The sequence below is a fragment of the Ranitomeya variabilis genome, chromosome 8 (assembly GCF_051348905.1).
Source record: "Ranitomeya variabilis isolate aRanVar5 chromosome 8, aRanVar5.hap1, whole genome shotgun sequence".
NCBI classification, from domain to species: domain Eukaryota; kingdom Metazoa; phylum Chordata; class Amphibia; order Anura; family Dendrobatidae; genus Ranitomeya; species Ranitomeya variabilis.
The window spans coordinates 34358500-34383847 of record NC_135239.1 but is presented as its reverse complement, the minus strand read 5'-3'; the positions used below and the strand labels follow the sequence as shown (position 1 = coordinate 34383847).

General features: G+C 45.0%; 1 protein-coding gene across 1 annotated transcript in view; it reads left to right on the top strand.

The window, feature by feature from the left end:
• The window catches only part of RAB3B (RAB3B, member RAS oncogene family), a 73171-nt gene that overhangs the window by 37242 nt on the left and 10581 nt on the right, over window positions 1-25348 (top strand). The window contains exon 3 of the mRNA XM_077278143.1: window positions 23766-23884. Coding sequence (XP_077134258.1) covers window positions 23766-23884 — 119 coding nt within the window. The remainder of the gene's footprint in view (window positions 1-23765; window positions 23885-25348) is intronic.

Sequence of the window (25348 nt, the reverse complement as noted above, 5' to 3'; positions counted from 1 at the left end):
TCGGCTCTCGTACATCCCGTTCCCAGGGGTTCTGTCATTTTGCAGTTATTTCTATCTGAAAGTTTAGAGATGATGGGAGGATCTGCATCAATTCATGATTTTATTTGACAAGATCACAGCGGACGTGTATTAAGCCGTCAGATATCCGAGGAGTTATTGTCAGGAGTCCCCAGATTGGTGCAGCTCAACAGATGCTGAGACAAATGCCCATATCATGAATTTGTATTATTGTAACCCTTTATGTAGTGAATCCAAGTCAAGAGGACAGTGTCAGGAAGGTCTGTTCATGACATCTAGAAAACTGAACAGTTCTATACTGACTCTTCAACGACACAGCGCCCCCCCCCCCCCCCAACGTCAAGTATAAATTTACTTTGACTGGTATTGTAGTTATATATACGGTAATTTATCATACTTTTTTTTTCTTTTTTGTTCCTCATCCATCCCAATTACCCCTGGTATATAACATCTGGCCCCTTGCTCCCCCCCTTCAGTGGTGTATAACCTCCTACCCCATTGCCCCCAGAGTATAATATTTGTCCAGTGGTGCAGAGCTCACTGATACCAGCGCAGTCCTGCAATAGGAGACACCGGGGTAACGAGTCCGTTGATGACATTTCCTCTTCCTGAATCTTCCCCATCACCTCTGACTGATATTACTGAGAAGTGGAAGAAACTGCAGCAATTCATCCACCCCGTAATGTTACAGAGAGGTGGGGCAAGCGCTGAGGAGCAGAGGACGGAAAAGTCAGCAACGCTCTGCTGACCCCATAACTGCAGAGTCCAGACCTCCTCTGCTATAACATCAGCATAAACACTGCTCCCCAGCTGGGAGCCTCATGACCGAGCAGCTGAATGCAGCCGTACATCACCAAGCACAATGCCGAGCGTCGGATGGAGTGGTGTAAAGCCACCAACACTGGACTCTGGAGGAAATGTGTCCTGTGTAGTGACGGATCACACTCCTCTATCTGGTGTCTGATGGACAAGTCTGAGTTTGGTGAATGCCAGGAGAACATTACCCCCTGACTGCATTGTGTCCACTGTACAGATGGTGGAGGAGGAGGATGGTGGAGGAGGATAATACAAGAAGTTTTTTTTTTGTTTGTTTCTTTTCAGGGTTCAGCCTCTTCATTTCAATGATGGGAAATCTTAAATCTTCAGCACAAGACATTTTGGACAGGGGAAGGCCCTTTTCTGTTCCCCATGACTGTGCCCACAAGGTCCATACAGACATCGTTTGGTGGAAATAACATGACCGGCCGTACAGAGGCCGGACCTCAGCCCCATCCAACACCTTTGGGATGTGTTACAACAGAGACTGTGAGCCTGGCCTCTCCCCAACATCACAGTCTGACCTCCCAAATGTTCTTCTGGATGACGGGACAAAAATTCCCACAGACCCCTCCAAAATCTTGTAAAAATCCTTCCCAGAAGAGTGGGAGCCATTATATCTGTAGAGGGACGGACTCCATATTAACGTCTATGGATGTAAAATGGGAGGTCAGTAATGTGTAGTGTAATGTGGAATGGGCACAATACGTTCATCCATATAGTGTCTGTACGGCCTTTGGACCTGTGCTAAGCACCGGGCAGCAGGTGTGATGAATATGTTACCCCCGCTATAGTCATAGATGATAAAGTCTAAAACCAGAGGCTTATATTGGAAAGGTATCTGCAAGTGTTCTGTTCTGGAGTGGCGGCTGTAGCCAGAATACTTTGATTATAGAATAGTTTTATATACTATACTTTGATATATATTTACCTTGGGTCTGGTTTGTGTGCCTCCAACATATTAAAGGTAAAAAAAAAAATATCCCAAAGTATCATCTATCTTTTTAGTTTTTAGCAAAACCACTTTTTCCACTTTTTTTGGACGTGGTTACATTGTGTGCTCGTCTGCAGGCTTCTTTATTTTGCGCATTTTTAGTCCACAGCTGTTCAAACATCAGATGATTTGACACGACGGTGATGTTTGTCAGTCCCTCTCTACATCTGGATCACATGTCAGCAGCTGATCTGGGCTGTGGATGCCTCCCTTTCATCCGGTGATCATATTCCTCCTTTACAGCTCATGCAAATGTCCGAATACGGACAGGCCTGCGGTTCTCCCGACCCAAGCATCACAGCCTCATGGAAGAACCGCAGCCAGTCCGTGCATTGCCGTCCGTGCTCACACCGATTTGCACAGATATCTGCATGCGCCATTTTCCAAATAAAATGGTAAAACTTTATTTCAACATCAGTAGGTGAATACTGTTTCATAGCATTTTTTTAAATCCATAAATAAAGACCTACTATTGGTCTGAAACGCGTGGGGGAAAAAGAATGCAATTTATTTGGACATACTGGAAAATGTCGCCATTTTAAAGATGTTGGAGTAAAGTTTTGACTATTTTTATTTGGAAAACAGCTGGAGCTTCCTTATCCTTGAATCTTCGATGAACCACACTGGGCAGGAATGGCTTTCTCCGTGCCAAGAATTTTACAATATCCTTCGCAGGGGTGAGCTGGTTACTTTTTTTTTTTTTTTTACACCATTGCTGCATTTTGGGATATGTATATTACTGTGCAAAAAAATTTAGGTAGGTGTTGAAAAAAATGTTGCAAAGTAACAATGCTTTCCAAAATGGAAGTGTTCTTTAGTTTATTATCAATATTTAAAAGTGAATGAACAAAAGGGTAATCTAAAGCGAATCAATATTTGGTGTAAACTCCCTTTTTCTGCCTTCAATTCTAGTAGTTGCTTGCATGCAGTTTTTGCAGGTCTCGTCTGGAAGTTGTTCCAAACACCTTGGAGAACCGACCACAGATCTTAAATCCTTCTGTCTCTTCATGTGATGATCTGCTGATATCAGGGCTCTGATCTTCCAACTGGTGCACTATTATTCAGGCCACTGAAAAGATTTAATGTTTCTTACTTACACAGATGGAGCTCGTTTCAGTGTATCGGTGCAGCCAACCTTATATTGACAAGACTGGAAAAATAAATAAAATCTTCAAGTTTCTGTTAATCACCAAATAAGTAAAAACTGCACAGCGGCTTCTTTTTAATAGTGAATGAAGTGTTGCCAAAACCAAAATCGCGCTTTGGGCTTCCTTGGATCTGTCTTGTAGACAGCTTAGAATAAGCTGAGACTCGTCCTCGTTTGCACTCTGAATAGATTACGTATGGCCGCTTACATGGCTTTTAAAGCAGCAAAATAAGAGTAAGGGTAACTTGTCCTTAACTGCTAATACTACCACTGCAATAAAAGACCTTTGTCTCACGCACATGAACATATAACAAGTTTGGTTCCATAGTGATACGCAAACTGACCCACTGAAGTTCTGTTTTATAATAGTTTTTTTTTTTTTTACAGAAATATTATATTTATTCGGACTCCCATGACAGCACCACGAGAGAGGGGATCCGCCCCTTTAGGAACAGGAAACCCACAGATACAAAAGGGCGGCACCTCTCCCACGCATCAGTTGGTTTCCTGTTCCTAATGGGACGGGATCCTGCAGATTTTACAAAAGGATCCCAGGCCGGCCGGCCGACTCAGGTAGCGAGGGGGTCTCCTACCTCGGCCGGTGCGGAGTTCCTGGAAGATGTCGCGATGGTCCTGGCAGGGCTGCATGTCGGCGGCATTCCAGCAGGGAGCGGTCACCAGTGGTGTCCCGTCTCCAAGGCAGCGCTAAGTGAGTATGTCCCCTGGGTCTCCTCCTTCTGTGGTGGCTGGGGTCTCTGTTTGCGGCGGCGCTTGGGGGCGCCACCCGAGGGGTGCTGCGGCTCTGTCCGGCGTCCTCGCCGCTCTGTGCGCTGATGGAAAGCGCTGGGAGCCCGGGTGACGTCGGGGGGAGGAGCCGGCAGTCACTTCCGGGTTTCCGGGGTCCTGCGCATGCGCAGTGTATCCAAGATGGCGGCGCCCACCGGTATAGCGTCGCCGGCGTTCTGAGCCCCAGAGATTACCACCTGCACCAGGGGGAGGCCTGTAAAAACAATCAGGGGAGCGCTAGGCACAGCTGCTGACCGGAGGAGGGGTTATAAAAAGAACTCCGGATCGTGATCCCTTGCTTCTGGCCTCATATTTGGTGAAGATGGAGGACGAGCACGTGCAGGTGCTGGAAGAGGTGTCCCAGAAGCCTAAAGAGAAGGATCGCGACAAAAGGAGTAGTGAGTCTGGCCACAAAAGCTCCTCCAGACAGGGGTCTGGAGCGTCAGCCAGAAGAAATCCCCCTCGTATTCCGGTACTTTTCTTTGGGCAGCGCTGGTAAGTGATCTTCGTGAAAGTTCACCCAGTGACATGATTCCCCTCATATGTTCTATTATAGGGGAAGAAATGTGCCGGGAAGGCGAAACACAGGGAATGTGGTATCTGCGGGGTTCCCCTACCTGATTCGTGCCCTAAAAAGTTATGTGGCCCCTGTATCCAGCAGACGGTGAGGTCTCAGGAAAGGGGAGGGGGTGAGAGCATTATATCTACAGGGATTAGATTGCCTTACTTACCCCCTCAGGTAGCGGAGGAATCCCTTACTATGACAACCAGCTTGAAAGAGATGATCAGAATGGAGGTCAGACAATCCTTAGAGAGTCTTTCTCAAGGAGGAAGTTCTAAATCTAAAGCTCCATTACACTCCGATTCTTCAGTAGAAGAGGATAAGGAGGAAGTTTTCTCCGGTTCAGCTGCATCGTCCTCCTCCTCGGATGAGGACACCGCCCGATTCTGTCTGCCCCTTGAACGAGTGGATAAGCTGGTTAAAGCGGTCAGAGGAACGATGGGCATAACAGAATCGAGACCCCAACTTTCCAAGGAGGAAATTATGTTTAGTGGGTTGGAGCAGAAAAAACGCAGAGTCTTTCCGCTCAATGAGAAAATCCAGGATCTTATCATTAAAGAGTGGAAAAAACCCGAGAGAAAGGGTTCCTTACCTCCAGCGCAGAAGCGCAGATATCCATTTGATGATCCAGCGGTCACCCATTGGGAAAAAGCCCCCAAGTTGGATGCGGCAATAGCCAAAGTGGCAAAACGGGCCTCTCTCCCTTTTGAGGACATGGGGACCCTTAAGGACCCCCTTGATAGAAAAGCAGACACCTTTCTAAAGAGTACCTGGGAAATGGCGGCTGGTGCCTTAAGGCCTGCGGTGGCTTCAACCTGTACAGCCAGATCAATGATGGTCTGGCTGGAACAATTAGAGACCCAGTTGAAAGAAGGTGCATCAAGGGATTCTATTCTGACTGCCTTACCAGTGATCCAGGAAGCAGCTGCCTTCTTATCAGATGCATCCATTGACTCTGTCAAAATGGCTGCTAGAGCAGCAGGTCTCTCAAATGCAGCCAGGAGGGCTCTATGGCTGAAATGTTGGCCAGGTGATATACAATCAAGGTCAAAACTTTGTATCATTCCATGTAAAGGAGAGTATCTATTCGGGCCCACCTTAGATGAACTCCTAGAGAAAGCGGGAGATGACAAAAAGAAATTCCCCAATCTGCTTGGGTCCTACCGTCGTCCCTTTAATAAAAGAAGGTTTGGTCGCGGAGGGAAGCGTACCTTTTCACCTTCAAGGGATCGGTCTAGGTGGGAAGACAGACGTAGACGAGGTACGGGATATATGTTCCGTCGTTCCTCAAAAGAAAGAAAGAAAGAGGACAAATGACTAGGAACCCCGGTGGGGGGTAGACTTTTACATTTCGGTTCGGAATGGTCGGAGATCACGAATAGTGTCTGGGTACAAGATACTATTTCTCGGGGTCTTACACTTGAGTTTTGCCATACCCCACGGGATAAATTTATGTTAACTCCCTTGCGCTCTAATCCCCTAGAACAATCTGCTCTAGAAGAAGAGGTGTGGTCTCTTTGTTCTAAGAAGGTTCTTACACAGGTTCCGGAGGCTGATAGAGGGAAAGGATTCTATTCTCCCTTGTTTCTTATTCAGAAACCTGATAAGTCGTATAGAACCATCATAAATCTCAGGCATCTTAATAGTTATCTGGTTAAGCATACGTTTAAGATGGAGTCCATCAGCTCAACAATAAAGATACTGTTCAAAAACTGCTTTATGGTGGTAGTCGATTTAAAGGATGCCTATTACCACGTACCTATTCATGTGGATTTCCAGCAGTTCTTGAGGGTAGCAGTATTAATGGGAGGAGTGGTTTATCATTTTCAGTACAGAGCTCTTCCTTTCGGTATAACATCAGCCCCTAGAGTATTCACAAAAATAGTGGCGGAGGTGATGGCTCACTTGCGGGAATCTAATGTCCTTATTGACCCATACCTTGACGATTTCCTCATAGCAGGGAACTCTGTAGAACACTGTTTATCCCAACTAGAACTAACTAGGGTTAAGTTGGAACGCCTGGGTTGGATAATTAATTTTGAAAAATCTCGGTTACAGCCTCAAAACATTCAGAAGTTCCTAGGTTTATTATTAGATTCAACTACACAACAGTGTTATCTTCCGGAAAATAAATTAACTCAGATTCAGCATCAGGTATTAAAAGCAATTAATACACCCTCTATGACCCTTCGGCAAGCCATGTCCCTGCTGGGGTCCCTCACATCGTGCATTCCAGCGGTAAGGTGGGCACATTTCCATACTAGATCCCTCCAGAAAGAAATTTTGATTAAGGACAGGATCTTGAAGGGTGTATTGGAGGAAAAGATAACTTTAGAACCAGCGACTCTCGAATCCCTAAATTGGTGGCTGGATAGGGATAATTTGTCGGCAGGTGTTCCCTGGATGATAGATGTATCCCGAGTCGTAACTACGGATGCCAGCTCCTCAGGTTGGGGGGCTCACATGAATGACATTGTAGTTCAAGGCCAATGGGAACCATACTCAACATCTTCTTCCAATCAGAGAGAATTATTGGCAATCAAATTGTCAGTTAAAAAACTCCTCATGTATCTGCAGGGCCACCACGTCAGGATCCTCTCGGACAACCAGGTGGCAGTCTCCTATATAAATCATCAAGGAGGTACACGCTCCGAGACTTTGATGCAGATCACAGATCGTCTTCTCCGGATGGCAGAAGAGAATTTACAATCTTTGACTGCTCTACACATCACAGGAAAAGACAATATAAAAGCGGACTTTCTCAGTCGCAACGTTCTAAAGCAAGGAGAATGGTCTCTAAATGGAGACATCTTCAAGCAGATTGTCCGCTTATGGGGTCGACCAGTGGTGGACCTATTTGCCACAAAACAAAACAAAAAAGTAAAAAACTTTTGTTCCCTAAATCCCAGGGAAAATCCACTGGCAGTGGACGCATTCCTCATAAAATGGGATTTTTCTCTGGCCTACGCCTTCCCACCACTGAACCTGTTACCTCTAGTGGTGAGGAAAATCAGAGAAGATTGTGCGAGACTTATTCTGATTGCGCCCTTCTGGCCCAGGAGAACTTGGTTTTCATGGCTCAGGACGATGTCAGTGGGCGATCCCTGGGTGCTTCCAGACATCCCAAATTTAAGGCCCCATCTCACATAGCGAGATCGCTAGCGAGATCGCTGCTGAGTCACAAGTTTTGTGACGCAACAGCGACCTCCATAGCGATCTCGCTATGTGTGACACGTACCAGCGATCAGGCCCCTGCTGCGAGATCGCTGGTCGTGTCGGAATGGCCTGGACCTTTTTTTGGTCGTTGAGGTCCCGCTGACATCGCTGAATCGGTGTGTGTGACACCGATCCAGCGATGTCTTCACTGGTAACCAGGGTAAACATCGGGTTACTAAGCGCAGGAAAGAAGCGCACCAAAAAAAACAAACAGTACATACTCGCCTTCTGATGTCCGTCAGGTCCCTTGCCGTCTGCTTCCTGCTCTCACTGACTGACGGCCGTACAGTGAGAAGTGAGAGCACAGCAGTGACGTCACCGCTGCGCTCTGCTCTCACTGTATGGCCGGATCTCAGTCAGAGCAGGAAGCAGATGGCAAGGGACCTGACGGACATCAGAAGGCGAGTATGTACTGTTTGTTTTTTTTGGTAACCAGGGTAAACATCGGGTTACTAAGCGCGGCCCTGCGCTTAGTAACCCGATGTTTACCCTGGTTACCCGGGTGCTGCAGGGGGACTTCGGCATCGTTGAAGACAGTTTCAACGATGCCGAAGTCGTTCCCCTGATCGTTGGTCGCTGGAGAGAGCTGTCTGTGTGACAGCTCCCCAGCGACCACACAGCGACTTACCAACGATCACGGCCAGGTCGTATCGCTGGTCGTGATCGTTGGTAAATCGCTTAGTGAGACGGGGCCTTTACTCTCCCAGGGGCCGATACTTCATCCACAAGTGAAGGGACTTCATTTGACGGCTTGGAGTTTGAGCGGTCATTGTTAGAGAATAAAGGCTTCTCTCCTAAATTAGTTGATACCCTTTTAAAAAGTAGAAAGCCAATAACAACAAGAATCTACTCCAGAACCTGGAGAAAGTTTCTAACTTCCTCAGATTTTAACATTAAGGATGGGGTACCAATACGTCAAATATTGGAATTTTTGCAAAGGGGGTTAGAGTTAAAACTCTCCACAAGTACATTAAGAGTACAAGTTTCAGCACTTGGGGCCCTGTTCTCATGTAATATTGCGGGCAACTACTGGGTGTCAAGATTTATTAAGGCGGTCGGGAGAATTAGACCGTTATATAGAAACAAAATGGTTCCATGGGATTTAAATCTTGTCCTTTCTTCTTTGACAAAGCCCCCTTTTGAGCCGTTGAATGAAGCCTCAGTCAGGATGTTGTCTCTCAAAACAGCTTTCCTAATAGCCATAACATCAGCTCGCAGAATAGGAGACATCCAGGCACTCTCTAGGCTTCCCCCGTATATAGAATTTCTCCCGGATAGAGTTATCCTTAGACCGGACCCAGCCTACTTACCAAAGGTAGTATCCCAGTTTCACAGATCGCAGGAGATAGTTTTACCTTCATTTATCCCTAATCCTTCTAACCCTAAAGAAAGGGAGCTCCATTCCTTAGATGTCAGGAGATGCCTTCTTCAATATATCTCGGTCACTAATGACTGGAAGAAGGATAATGCACTATTCCTGTCCTTCCAAGGTCCAAGGAAAGGGGCTAGAGCATCAAAATACATACTTGCTAAATGGATTAGGGAGGCTATCTCTCTTGCTTACACGACAGGTGGGGGTCCAGCTCCGCAGAATCTGAGGGCACATTCCACCCGAGCCATGGCGTCATCCTGGGCAGAGAGGTCTGGAGTGTCGGTCGACCAGATATGTAAGGCGGCCACATGGTCATCCCCTTCCACCTTTTTTAAACACTATAGGTTGGACTTGGGGTTCTCCTCAGATCTCACCTTCGGGTTAAGGGTGCTACAGGCTGTGGTCCCTCCCTAAAAATGGCTTACATCTCTGTAAATCTCTCGTGGTGCTGTCATGGGAGTCCGAATAAAGCATTAAGCTACTTACGGGTAGCGGCATTTTTCGGAGGCCCATGACAGCACCCTTAGTTCCCTCCCTTTTTCACATGGGGTTGCACATCCTGGGGTTATAAACAACTAAATAATTTAAAGAAGAAATGTTATCTTCTCATGTGTGTTACTTTATTAAAGTCATTGTGTTCAATTGTATGCAATATTGTGTTTGCTTGTCATTAACTGCGGTAGTCCTCTCAGGCTCTGTAATCCAACTGATGCGTGGGAGAGGTGCCGCCCTTTTGTATCTGTGGGTTTCCTGTTCCTAAAGGGGCGGATCCCCTCTCTCGTGGTGCTGTCATGGGCCTCCGAAAAATGCCGCTACCCGTAAGTAGCTTAATGCTTTACTTCCGTTTAACGACCTTCATAGAAAATCTGCATTTATATTGCAGCTAATGCATGTAAGAAAACCAAACCTTGTGTGCAAAAATATAACGTCACATAATGGGAAGCAAAGACTTGCGGTGCTGCGCCCCTTGCTGGCATAACCTCATATAAACTGTAGCGTGAGAAAATATTCAGAAAAATTCCCACGCTCGAGTTCTTGTGAGGTTATGCCAGCAGGGGGTGCAGCACCGCAAGTCTAGGTAGCTACGTTCCCCTGCTTCCCATTCATTCCCCAGTTTTTACAGGCAGGGGCGACAGCTGCATTAGCAGGCTCCTGCTTGTAAAATTATTTAACCCCTTCAGATGGATTTACAGCGTGAGACATGACTGTAACGGTGGAAAGGTATGGGATATTGTTGTTTTTTTATTTTTCCTTTTTTACAGAACGAGGGTCGTCATTTGGATTGAGAGTATAATAAACTATTACAACACCCTGTGTATTTATTTCAATAAAATACTTTTTTCCTAATGTGTGTGTGTTTTATTAACCATTTACTACTATTGGATTAATAATGGATAGGTGTCTTATTGACGCCTCTCCATTATTAACCAGCCTAATGTCACCTTACAATAGCAAGGTGACATTAACCCTTCATTACCCCATATCCCACCGCTACAGGGCAGTGGGAAGAGAGAGGCTAAGTGCCAGAATAGGCGCATCTTCCAGATGTGCCTTTTCTGGGGTGGCTGGGGGCAGATGTTTTTAGCCGGGGGGGGGGGCAATAACCATGGTCCCTCTCTAGGCTATTAATATCTGCCATCGGTCACTGGCTTTCCCACTCTGGCGGAGAAAATTGCGCGGGAGCTCACGCCATTTTTTTTCTGCGATTTAACCCTTTATTTTAACCGCTAGAGCCCCCAAATTTTGCACACACACTCTACTAACATTAGTAGTGAGGAATATGCAAAAAAAAGGGATATGAGATGGCTTACTGTATGTAAACCATGTCTCATATCATGTCGGGTTTGATAAGGAGATGGCAAAAGCCGGCAATTGAATTACCGGCTTTTCTGCCATCTAGCGCTGTATTAAAAATAAATAAATAAATAAATAAGTATGTATGTATGTATGTATGTGTATATATATATATATATATATATATATATATATATATATATATATATATATATATATATATATATACATGTGTGTTCATGAATATTTGAGCCCATTAATCCATTCTATGTCCATTTTGCAAGCCTGCGAGAAGATCTCGCTGTACGGATTACATACGGAGGTTTACATGCTCAAAATACGCAGCCACACCCTGCCTACGGATGAAATACGGATCACTGTATTGGGATCATTTCTGCGTATTGCGCATGTAAAATGCGGACCGTATTTCCCTACGCCTAGTGTACCTGCGATATCTCTGACAATCCTTAACCCTTGCAGTCCTGTGGATGGTTATTTCTCTACTCTCTTGCTACTTTGTGACCCCGGCCTAACATTTTAATATTTCTCAAAAATGCGACATTTACCTGTGAAAGTCTAACAGATCTAATAAGTTAGTGTCATTTATAGAGTAGAATGACATTTTGTTTTTCATGTGACATTTGTTCTTTCTTCTATGTGTTCTTTCTCTTTTAATGTGACATTATCCTGAATTTTCAATACATAAAAAGGACTATTATGGTTGATTTTAAAGGGCTTTTTTTTTTTTTTTTTATTTATTTAATTTTTTTTGTCTTGCATGTCTATCCAGTTATTGTATATACCCTCCTTGTATACGGTAAGCACTGGGCGGATCACCTGCTGCTACCACTGAAGAGGGCACCATTGGACATCTGCTACTTGCTCCCCTGATCCAGAACCTCATGTTCTTGGCATTCCTAGTGGCTAAACTCTTGTAAAAAATCTTTGCAGTTAACTATTTGTGATGATAATATGATGTACTCTGAGCTCTATATGGAATTCCATATTGGTGTTAATTGGAACTACTGGCAAGGTTGGTGCAAAATTTTCCATTTGCTAGAAATCAATGTGCAAGCCCCTTAAAACTGGCCGTGCACGTGGAGCGCTATTGGTAGAGGATGCAAAGATGCAGAGATGGTCACTACACCTGCACCCCTCTACTGTTACAGGTTTTTTAATTAGGAGCCCTATAGCTTCAGGTTGCGCTTCTGAATGTGTGGTCAATGCCCGTGACCTCTGGCACATGCGCTGTAAAGTTAGATGAGTTAGGTGTACTGGTCTTGGTTTGGTTGTGTCGGATGCCGCCATAACTGGGTTAGAATGATGTATCTGAAATCTCAGCTTGTTCCATGCTCCTCCATATTCCGCCTCTTGTTCCTCCATGTTCCGTCCTGTTAGTCAAGCTTGGTGGAGCACGGAACAAGAGGCGGACATATCCTTGGTACAACCTGTGTAGCCACCAGGGTTGGACTGGCCCACCAGTGAACCGGAAAATCCTCTGGTGGGCCCTACGTTCTCCTTCAGGAGATTACATAGTGCAAACCTGCCACTGCAATTGGGCTCTTGAGTGGGGGAGAAAGGTGGGCCCTCAGAATCAAGTCCTCTAGTGGGTCCAATGTTCTTCAGCTTGACACTGGTAGCTGCGGAGGGGTCCAGGAGGTAAGGGGTCCACTTGGACCTCCAAAACATGTGGAATTGTGCATTATGATGAGTTATTGGATTGCAAGGGGCCCATATATTGTCCTTGCACGAGGGCCCTTTTTTGCCCATGTCTGACCTGCATGGAACTGAATGACTCTTCACCTGACTACCACCGCCCATAGGACTCTTTACATGTAGTTCACATAGCGCATACGTTATATTATAATTATAAGGCATGCACAATACTGAAATGCTGTTTTTATACAGGAAAAGTTTGGGAAAGCTTTTGTAAAGCCATATGGTAGTGGTTAGGAGAGCGGAAATCAAATTCTAGGTTCCTTTTAACCTAATAGTTGTGTGAATAAAATCAGGGGATTCTAAGCTCTGTCCAAATATAGTTTAGGGAATGCTCATTAACCCACAATTTAGTCAACAATTAGCCATGAATGTGTATCCTGTACGATTCTATTCTCTCGCTCCGTTCTTCTGACCTCCCAAATAAAGTTTGTATGCATTTTTTTTTTAAACTGTCCACCCTCCATCCCCTAATTCAGATCCAGATTTGCCATCTGTTAGAATAAGAGGTCGGGTTATTTGTTGCTGGCTGTAAATGGCTCATCGGTGTGCCCAGTCGCCAATTGTACAAAGTGTGTGTGTCTGGGAGATAAGGGCTTGTCTGGATACTTATTATAACAGCATCTCGGCAGAGGAGACACTTCTTTTTATTTTTTTTTATTTTCTCTTGTTGAGTTTATCTTCAAAAGACCAGGTGCCATGTAGACCGCCGGAGCCGACACATCTCTGTAGCGAGAGACAAAGAGCATTCGTTATTATTCTTATTGTTACATTATCTTTTTAGAGCCAAAATATTACCAATATAGTCTTATGCAGAAGTATTCATTCCCTCTGTTAATGCAAACTCTGCATTTGTAATATACACTGATCAAAAAAATAAAGGGACCAATTAAACAGAATATAACTCCAAGTAAATCAAACTTCTGTGAAATCAAACTGACCACTTAGGAAGCAACACTGACTGACAATCAATTTCACATGCTGTTGTGCAAATGGAATAGACAACAGATGGAAATTATTGGCAGTTATCAAGACTCCCTCAATAAAGGAGTGATTCTGCAGGTGGGGACCACAGACCACATCTCAGTACCAATGCTTTCTGGCTGATGTTTTGGTCACTTTTGAATGTTGGTTGTGCTTTCACACTCGTGGTAGCATGAGACGGACTCTACAACCCCACAAGTGGCTCAGGTAGTGCAGCTCATCCAGGATGGCACATCAATGCGAGCTGTGGCAAGAAGGTTTGCTGTGTCTGTCAGCGTAGTGTCCAGAGACTGGAGGTGCTACCAGGAGACAGGCCAGTACACCAGGAGACGTGGAGGGGGCCGTAGGAGGGCAACAACCCAGCAGCAAGACCGCTACCTCCGCCTTTGTGCAAGGAGGAACAGGAGGAGCACTGCCAGAGCCCTGCAAAATGACCTCCAGCAGGCCACAAATGTGCATGTGTCTGCACAAAACTTCATGAGGATGTTCCGAGGGCCCGACGTCCACAGATGGGGGTTGAGCTCACAGCCCAACACCGTGCAGGACGCTTGGCATTTGTCACAGAACACCAGGATTGGCAAATTCGCCACTGCTGCCCTGTGCTCTTCACAGATGAAAGCAGGTTCACACTTAGCACATGTGACAGGCGTGACTGTTATGGTTCTCAATGGCAAGAGAACATAGCCCAGCATACATAGGAACTAGCTCTTGGAAGGATGGAAACTTAAACTGACCATGAACTAAACCTGCCGCACAACTAACAGTAGCCGGGTAGCGTAGCCTGCGTTTTATCCCTAGACGCCCAGTGCCGGCCGGAGGACTAACTAATCCTGGCAGAGGAAAATATAGTCCTGGCTCACCTCTAGAGAAATTTCCCCGAAAGGCAGACAGAGGCCCCCACATATATTGGCGGTGATTTAAGATGAAAATGACAAACGTAGTATGAAAATAGGTTTAGCAAAATCGAGGTCCGCTTACTAGATAGCATGAAGACAGAAAGGGCACTTTCATGGTCAGCTGAAAACCCTATCAATACACCATCCTGAAATTACTTTAAGACTCTAGTATTAACTCATAACATCAGAGTGGCAATTTCAGATCACAAGAGCTTTCCAGACACAGAAACGAAACTGCAGCTGTGAACTGGAACAAAATGCAAAAAACAAACAAGGACAAAAGTCCGACTTAGCTGGAAGTTGTCTGGTAGCAGGAACATGCACAGAAAGGCTTCTGATTACAATGTTGACCGGCATGGAAGTGACAGAGGAGCAAGGTTAAATAGCGACTCCCACATCCTGATGGGAACAGGTGAACAGAGGGGATGATGCACACAAGTTCAATTCCACCAGTGGCCACCGGGGGAGCCCAAAATCCAATTTCACAACAGTACCCCCCCCTCAAGGAGGGGGCACCGAACCCTCACCAGAACCACCAGGGCGATCAGGATGAGCCCTATGAAAGGCACGGACCAGATCGGAGGCATGAACATCAGAGGCAGTCACCCAAGAATTATCCTCCTGACCGTATCCCTTCCATTTGACCAGATACTGGAGTTTCCGTCTGGAAACACGGGAGTCCAAGATTTTTTCCACAACGTACTCCAACTCGCCCTCAACCAACACCGGAGCAGGAGGCTCAACGGAAGGCACAACCGGTACCTCATACCTGCGCAACAATGACCGATGAAAAACATTATGAATAGAAAAAGATGCAGGGAGGTCCAAACGGAAGGACACAGGGTTAAGAATCTCCAATATCTTGTACGGGCCGATGAACCGAGGCTTAAACTTAGGAGAAGAAACCCTCATAGGGACAAAACGAGAAGACAACCACACCAAGTCCCGGACACAAAGCCGAGGACCAACCCGACGCCGGCGGTTGGCAAAAAGCTGAGTCTTCTCCTGGGACAACTTCAAATTGACCACCACCTGCCCCCAAATCTGATGCAACCTCTCCACCACAGCATCCACTCCAGGACAATCCGAAGATTCCACCTGACCGGAGGAAAATCGAGGATGAAACCCCGAATTACAGAAAAAAGGAGACACCAAGGTGGCAGAGCTGGCCCGATTATTGAGGGCAAACTCCGCTAAAGGCAAAAAAGCAACCCAATCATCCTGATCTGCAGACACAAAACACCTCAAATATGTCTCCAAAGTCTGATTCGTCCGCTCGGTCTGGCCATTAGTCTGAGGATGGAAAGCAGACGAGAAAGACAAATCTATGCCCATCCTAGCACAGAATGCCCGCCAAAATCTAGACACGAATTGGGTTCCTCTGTCAGAAACGATATTCTCCGGAATACCATGCAAACGAACCACATTTTGAAAAAACAGAGGAACCAACTCGGAAGAAGAAGGCAACTTAGGCAGGGGAACCAAATGGACCATCTTAGAGAAACGGTCACACACCACCCAGATGACAGACATCTTCTGAGAAACAGGAAGATCCGAAATAAAATCCATCGAGATGTGCGTCCAAGGCCTCTTAGGAATAGGCAAGGGCAACAATAATCCACTAGCCCGAGAACAACAAGGCTTGGCCCGAGCACAAACGTCACAAGACTGCACAAAGCCTCGCACATCTCGTGACAGGGAAGGCCACCAGAAGGACCTTGCCACCAAATCCCTGGTACCAAAAATGCCAGGATGACCTGCCAACGCAGAAGAATGAACCTCAGAGATGACTCTACTGGTCCAATCATCAGGAACAAACAGTCTACCAGGTGGGCAACGATCAGGTCTATCCGCCTGAAAATCCTGCAAGGCCCGCCGCAGGTCTGGAGAAACGGCAGACAATATCACTCCATCCTTAAGGATACCTGTAGGTTCAGAATTACCAGGGGAGTCAGGCTCAAAACTCCTAGAAAGGGCATCAGCCTTAACATTCTTAGAACCCGGTAGGTATGACACCACAAAATTAAACCGAGAGAAAAACAACGACCAGCGCGCCTGTCTAGGATTCAGGCGTCTGGCGGACTCAAGATAAATTAAATTTTTGTGGTCGGTCAATACCACCACCTGATGTCTAGCCCCCTCAAGCCAATGACGCCACTCCTCAAAAGCCCACTTCATGGCCAAAAGCTCCCGATTCCCAATATCATAATTCCGCTCGGCGGGCGAAAATTTACGAGAAAAAAAAGCACAAGGTTTCATCACGGAGCAGTCGGAACTTCTTTGCGACAAAACCGCCCCAGCTCCGATTTCAGAAGCGTCGACCTCAACCTGAAAAGGAAGAGCAACATCAGGCTGACGCAACACAGGGGCGGAAGAAAAGCGGCGCTTAAGCTCCCGAAAGGCCTCCACAGCAGCAGGGGACCAATCAGCAACATCAGCACCCTTCTTAGTCAAATCAGTCAATGGTTTAACAACATCAGAAAAACCAGCAATAAATCGACGATAAAAGTTAGCAAAGCCCAAAAATTTCTGAAGACTCTTAAGAGAAGAGGGTTGCGTCCAATCACAAATAGCCCGAACCTTGACAGGATCCATCTCGATGGAAGAGGGGGAAAAAATGTATCCCAAGAAGGAAATCTTTTGAACCCCAAAAACGCACTTAGAACCCTTCACACACAAGGAATTAGACCGCAAAACCTGAAAAACCCTCCTGACCTGCTGGACATGAGAGTCCCAGTCATCCGAAAAAATCAGAATATCATCCAGATACACGATCATAAATTTATCCAAATAATCACGGAAAATGTCATGCATAAAGGACTGAAAGACTGAAGGGGCATTTGAAAGGCCAAAAGGCATCACCAAATACTCAAAGTGGCCCTCGGGCGTATTAAATGCGGTTTTCCACTCATCCCCCTGCTTAATTCGCACCAAATTATACGCCCCACGGAGATCTATCTTAGAGAACCACTTGGCCCCCTTTATGCGAGCAAACAAATCAGTCAGCAGTGGCAACGGATATTGATATTTAACCGTGATTTTATTCAAAAGCCGATAATCAATACACGGCCTCAAAGAGCCATCTTTCTTAGACACAAAGAAAAAAACGGCTCCTAAGGGAGATGACGAAGGACGAATATGTCCCTTTTCCAAGGACTCCTTTATATATTCTCGCATAGCAGCATGTTCAGGCACAGACAGATTAAATAAACGACCCTTAGGGTATTTACTACCCGGAATCAAATCTATGGCACAATCGCACTCCCGGTGCGAAGGTAATGAACCAAGCTTAGGTTCTTCAAAAACGTCACGATAGTCAGACAAGAATTCAGGAATCTCAGAGGGAATAGATGACGAAATGGAAACCAAAGGTACGTCCCCATGCATCCCCTTACATCCCCAGCTTAACACAGACATAGCGTTCCAGTCGAGGACTGGGTTGTGAGATTGCAGCCAAGGCAATCCTAGCACCAACACATCATGTAGATTATACAGCACAAGAAAGCGAATAATCTCCTGATGATCCGGATTAATTCGCATAGTTACTTGTGTCCAGTATTGTGGTTTATTACTAGCCAATGGGGTGGAGTCAATCCCCTTCAGAGGTATAGGAGTTTCAAGAGGCTCTAAATCATACCCACAGCGTTTGGCAAAGGACCAATCCATAAGACTCAAAGCGGCGCCAGAGTCGACATAGGCATCCGCGGTAATAGATGATAAAGAACAAATCAGGGTCACAGATAGAATAAACTTAGACTGAAAAGTGCCAATTGAAACTGACTTATCAAGCTTCTTAGTACGCTTAGAGCATGCTGATATAACATGAGTTGAATCACCACAATAAAAGCACAACCCATTTTTTCGTCTAAAATTCTGCCGTTCGCTTCTGGACAGAATTCTATCACATTGCATATTCTCTGGCGTCTTCTCAGTAGACACCGCCAAATGGTGCACAGGTTTGCGCTCCCGCAGACGTCTATCGATCTGGATAGCCATTGTCATGGACTCATTCAGACCCGCAGGCACAGGGAACCCCACCATAACATCCTTAACGGCATCAGAGAGACCCTCTCTGAAATTCGCCGCCAGGGCGCACTCATTCCACTGAGTAAGCACAGACCATTTACGGAATTTTTGGCAGTATATTTCAACTTCATCTTGCCCCTGAGATAGGGACATCAAGGCTTTTTCCGCCTGAAGCTCTAAATGAGGTTCCTCATAAAGCAACCCCAAGGCCAGAAAAAAACGCATCCACATTGAGCAACGCAGGATCCCCTGGAGCCAATGCAAAAGCCCAATCTTGAGGGTCGCCCCGGAACAAGGAAATCACAATCCTGACCTGCTGAGCAGGATCTCCAGCAGAGCGAGATTTCAGGGACAAAAACAACTTGCAATTATTTTTGAAATTTTGAAAGCAAGATCTATTCCCCGAGAAAAATTCAGGCAAAGGAATTCTAGGTTCAGATATAGGAACATGAACAACAAAATCTTGTAAATTTTGAACTTTCGTGGTGAGATTATTCAAACCTGCAGCTAAACTCTGAATATCCATTTTAAACAGGTGAACACAGAGCCATTCCAGGATTAGAAGGAGAGAGAGAGAGGAAGGCTGCAATATAGGCAGACTTGCAAGTGATTCAATTGAAAGCACACTCAGAACTGAAGGAAAAAAAAAAAAAAAAAAAAAAATTTTCAGCAGACTTCTTTTTTCTCTCCTTTCTCTGCCGATTAATTTAACCCTTTGCGGCCGGTCAAACTGTTATGGTTCTCAATGGCAAGAGAACATAGCCCAGCATACATAGGAACTAGCTCTTGGAAGGATGGAAACTTAAACTGACCATGAACTAAACCTGCCGCACAACTAACAGTAGCCGGGTAGCGTAGCCTGCGTTTATCCCTAGACGCCCAGCGCCGGCCGGAGGACTAACTAATCCTGGCAGAGGAAAATATAGTCCTGGCTCACCTCTAGAGAAATTTCCCCGAAAGGCAGACAGAGGCCCCCACATATATTGGCGGTGATTTAAGATGAAAATGACAAACGTAGTATGAAAATAGGTTTAGCAAAATCGAGGTCCGCTTACTAGATAGCAGGAAGACAGAAAGGGTACTTTCATGGTCAGCTGAAAACCCTATCAATACACCATCCTGAAATTACTTTAAGACTCTAGTATTAACTCATAACATCAGAGTGGCAATTTCAGATCACAAGAGCTTTCCAGACACAGAAACGAAACTGCAGCTGTGAACTGGAACAAAATGCAAAAAACAAACAAGGACAAAAGTCCGACTTAGCTGGAAGTTGTCTGGTAGCAGGAACATGCACAGAAAGGCTTCTGATTACAATGTTGACCGGCATGGAAGTGACAGAGGAGCAAGGCTAAATAGTGACTCCCACATCCTGATGGGAACAGGTGAACAGAGGGGATGATGCACACAAGTTCAATTCCACCAGTGGCCACCGGGGGAGCCCAAAATCCAATTTCACAACACGTGACAGAGTCTGGAGACGCCGTGGAGAGCGATCTGTTGCCTGCAACATCCTTCAGCATGACCGGTTTGGCAGCGGGTCAGTAATGGTGTAGGGTGGCATTTCTTTGGAGGGCCGCACAGCCCTCCATGTGCTCGCCAGAGGTAGCCTGACTGCCATTAGGTACCGAGATGAGATCCTCAGACCCCTTGTGAGACCATATGCTGGTGCGGTTGGCCCTGGGTTCCTCCTAATGTAGGACAATGCCAGACCTCATGTGGCTGGAGTGTGTCAGCAGTTCCTGCAAGATGAAGGCACTGAAGCTATGGACTGGCCCACCCCTTCCCCAGACCTGAATCCAATTGAGCACATCAGGGACATCATTTCTCGCTCCATCCACCAACGTCACATTGCACCACAGACTGTCCAAGAGTTGGCGGATGCTTTAGTCCAGGTCTGGGAGGAGATCCCTCAGGAGACCATCCGCCGCCTCATCAGGAGCATGCCCAGGCGTTGTAAGGTGGTCATACAGGCACGTGGAGGCCACACACAATACTGAGCATCTTTTCCTTGTCATGAGGCATTTCCACTGAAGTTGAATCAGCCTGTAATTTGATTTTTCACTTTGATTTTGAGCATCATTCCAAATCCAGACCTCCATGGGATATTCATTTTGATTTAGATTGATAAATGTTATGTTTTATTGTTCTGAACACATTCCACTATGTAATGAATAAAAATTTGCAACTGGAATATTTAATTCAGAGATATGTAGGATGTGGTATTTTAGTGTTCCCTTTATTTTTTGAGCAGTGTACTTTCTGAATTAACGTATATCCATATCGATTGCGGTGGATGACATGACCCTTGGTCCCCTCTGATGGGGACATGCCAACATTACCCGGTCCACTATGTAGTGCCAACTCGACCAATCTCTAGAATATTCACCTTTTTCCTCTTCTTTATATTCTATTACTTTATCTTTTTTTTGTGCTATTATTATATTTCTTGACATCTCCGTTTCAATACAGCTCTTGATGGACCCAATATTTTTGGCTCCTTTTTTCACTTCTGCCGTCATCTTGGCATCATTAAGATGCTATGGAAAAGTTTTGAAAAGAGTCTTTTCTGTGGCTGCTAATTGCTGCATTTAATCACTGGATATGTATGAATCATTCTGCTTCAACTCTTCGCAAATGTATCGGATGATTAGCAAAACGACTTTTCATCAAAGCTCCGTTTGACCTCTGCCGCAATTCAGAGGGACCTTTACAACTTCTGAAAGGGCAGATGGGCATCGGGGAATCTGCTGCTTTTAGGTTCTTCTATGGAGACACTAAAACTAAATGAGGATTTTATTATAATTTTATGGTTTTGGAGTTTTTCAGATAATTTGATTCCTATAAATTTCTAAATGCAACGATAAAAGGGGAACTGTGGTCCCTTTTAGCCTTTTGGTATTTTTGGAAAGTTACGTTCTATCATATCATGTTTATTTATTTATTTATTTTTTTAAATTATCATAAAAATTAAGTTCTCTGGGACTCCAACAGTAATTGCTGGGGGTCCTACATTGATTGTTTAGGGTCATGCCTAGAATTTCCCATAGACCAAGAAGAAAAAAAATTATATCTGTGGATGTTAATCCACTTTTTTTTTTTTTTTTAAAGCACGGGGCATGTCTGGGTGTTTACAGAACCCTCTAGTAAAAATAAATTTGGTTTCAGTTTTTCTTCCTTTTTTTAACAAAGTACGGTATTAGGTTTTAGATAATTCTTTAAACATTCAACATTGGAAAAGTTTGATGTTTATCTTGCATCCGGTTTTGTTTTATTTGTATCAGATCCAGGTTTTTTTTTTTCGTTTTTTTTACTGGAGATGTTACAAACATGACAGCTGGACATGAGAGGATCCATACGTACTGATCTCAAGAAGAACTGTATGCATTTCTCTCCGCAGCTCCCCCTAGTGGTGGCTGTATGGACCTAGAATTATATCAATAAACTCTTGTCTTCGCAGAGGAATTTTGTACCAGACAAACTGAGGTCTAAGCAGTAGGCTACTTCCCACGATGCAAAAAAAAAAAATCAACATCCTTTTACAGTCCTAAGAATAATGTATGACATTTTAATAAAACCGCGTCCACATGCTACAAAATATATCTGCAGGGTAAATTGACTGAAGCTGTGGGTTTAAGATCCTCAGCAGGTTAATTTATGCTGCACTTGTAGGTGCAAACTTCACCTTTTTCAATGCAAATGTGCTGCTGTAAGAGGTGTTGTGGGGTCCGTAGTGGAAATGCTACATGGGAATTTAGGCTTTTAAAGATTTTGATATTGAAGTGTTAGTTTTGATGACACTTTACAGAATATATTCTAGACCTACATGAATAACAATCTGCTAACCTTGCCATACAAAACAAATTATTTGACTGTAGGAACCTCCCAAAACTTCGGACATGGATGGGCTTCAGAACTTAGTATATTTTTTAAGTAGTTCTTATCAATTTGTTTTTAGGCTGCTTTTTAGCTCTGCAAAATCAGGATTTATCATTGGAAGCCATGATTTAGGCCGGTTTCACACATCTTGATATTTCCGGTACTAAAAAAACTGTGCAAAGTGCCAGAATTAGCGCATCTAATAGATGCACCTCTTCTGGGTGGCTGCGAGCTGCTATTTTTAGGCTGGGGGGGGGGTCAATATCCATGGACCCTTACCAGTCTGAGAATACCAGCCCCCAGCGGTCTGCTTTAGCAAGGCTGGTTGTCAAAAATGTGTGTGTGTTTGTGTGAGGAGGGGCACACCTTTTTTAAATTATTTAAATAAAAAAAAAAAAACAGCATGGGTACTCCTCTATTCTTGATAACCAACCTTTCTGAAGCTGATAGCTGAGGGTTGCAGCCCCCAGCTGTGAGTTTTGCCTGGCTGGTTATAGAAAATAGAGGGGAGCCCACACGGTAGTTTATTTATGTATTCTCCCATCAGCCGGCACCTGCTCTCACTGGTATTAGCGGCAGCAGGTGTAGTCTGATGAGAGTAGTAGTCCCATCAGCCGCCGCCTGCTCTCACTGGCATTAGCGGCAGCAGGTGTAGTCTGATGAGAGTAGTAGTCCCATCAGCCACCGCCTGCTCTCACTGGTATTAGCGGCAGCAGGTGTAGTCTGATGAGAGTAGTAGTCCCATCAGCCGCCGCCTGCTCTCACTGGTATTAGCGGCAGCAGGTGTAGTCTGATGAGAGTAGTAGTCCCATCAGCCGCCGCCTGCTCTCGCTGTTATCAGTTGAACTTTACACTCATCATTCTCCCCTGATCACCGATACACCCACTTGAATGGGTCTAGGTGTGCAAGTGTCTCCAATAAGTGTGAAAACAGTCACCACATGTACTGGAGACATGGACATGTGAAAAAGTCCTTACAATGTATTCTTAAATCCACCTTTTCTAGATCTGCCCTCCATACTTTACACTGCAGGTCTGCCTGTTCAGTTCATCTGGTTTAAAGTTGTCCACTTTTTGAGTATTTTTTTCCCCCCCTTAAATGCATAGGGTTAAAACGAATTTTTGCAATTAGTTTTTTCAATAAATATTTTGTACCGTTTGCCTTCTATATCCTCTGTGTTGCCCTGCCCATTGCAGTCTGCAGAATGAGTTAACTGAAAATCCATCAGTGAGCCCATTCTGACAGGAGAACTTGAACTGTCACTTCCTGAGCTCTTCTCATGAACCCCAAAAGGAAAAATTATTTTAATACCCAAATACATGCACTTAGGTAAAAAAAAACATTGTTCCCAAAGGGGATAACCTCTTTGAAACATTTCACAATTTTTATCTTGCGCAAACCTATTGGAATATGTAAACCTACAAATCTGTTTCCGGAATGTGAAGTTTCACACTTCACCTCCTGCAAATTCTTTCAATCCTGTTATATCCCTACTGTGGAATTTAGGAAATGTTTAACGTGGGATATGACTAATATATACATTTTTGCTTTTTTTCAGGACACAGCTGGGCAGGAAAGATACCGGACCATCACCACCGCATATTACAGAGGGGCAATGGGGTTCATACTGATGTATGACATCGCCAATGAGGAGTCGTACAATGCCGTGCAGGACTGGTGCGTCCTCCTGGTAGCTCCCTCTATTCTGCTAGTTGCCTATAAAGCCTCATTCACACATTAGTTTTCCTCGTCTGAGTGCTGTCCGGGTTTTTTTTTCATGGATAGCACTCGTACCTATGACAGTTCATGGGGGTCATTCACATGTCAAATGTTTTTCCTCAGACCGAACGTTCCACGTAAAATCACGGGGAAATGTCTGATATTGATCTGCGTGTCGGATCAAAATCATCAATGCAAGTCTATGGGTAAGTTCACACAGGGCATTTCTGCTGCGTTTTTTTGCTGCTTTTTTAAGCTAATTTTCAGCTGCTTTTTACAGTACCAGCAAAGCCTATGAGATTTTAGAAATCTCATGCACACACATTGGATTTTTGTGCTTTGCTGCGTTTTTTGGACATAAGGCATGTCACTTCTTTCAGCGTTTTTCCAGCTTTTTTTCAGCGTTTTCCACCCATTGACTTGAATTGATGGTGAAAAAACGCTGCAAATACACAGGATGACTTTTCTTGCAGCGCATTTGCTGCAGAAAAGTCAAGGACAGCCGGATGTGACGTCACACTTGGCTCTGCTACCTCTAGATGGCAGGCTGCATGGTGTGTCCATGCAGCCTGTCATCCAGCAGAGCCGACCAGAACCCCATTCACTTGAATGGGGGCCCGACATTACAGTGTTTGACATGCTGTCATATGCATGACAGCGTCGCAAACACCGCTTCTGATCAGCGGGGAAATCCTCCCAGCCGGTCAGAGAGACGCGGCTCCCCGCTGTTAGAAGACAGCGTGAGCGCACAGCTGTGATCGGAGGTGTAAAGTTTACCTTTGGTCACTGGTGTCAGCTGATGGGACTACTGCTCCCATCATCCGACACCTACAGCCGCTAATTACAGTGAGAGCAGGAGCGGCGGATGGGAGTTTTCATCTGCCGCTCCTGTTCTAAAAAGAAATTTATTTTTTTTTTAAAAACCCGGCATGGGTTCCCCCTTATTTTTGATAACCAGCCAGACAAAACTCACAGCTGGGGGCTGCCACCCCCAGCTGTCAGCTTCAGCAAGGCTAGTTATCAAGAATAGAGGGGTCCTCGCACTTTAAAAAAAAAAAAATTAAATAATTTTAAAAAACAGTGTGGCTCCCCCTATTTTTGACTACCAGTCTTGCTAAAGCTCATAGCTGGGGCTGGTATTCTCAGGCTGGTTAGGGGGAATTGATATAGGCCCCCCAGCCTAAAAATAGCAGCCCGCAGCTGCCCAGAAAAGGTGCATCTATTAGATGCGCTAATTCTCACGCTTTGCCCCTCTTCCCACTTGCCTTGCTGCAGTGGTAAACGGGGTAATGAGGGGTTAATGTCACCTTGCTATAGTAAGGTGACATTAAGCCCACTTAGTAATGGAGAGGTGTCAATAAGACACCTATCCATTACTAATCCTATAGTAGTAAAAGGGTTAAATAAACACACACACAGTAA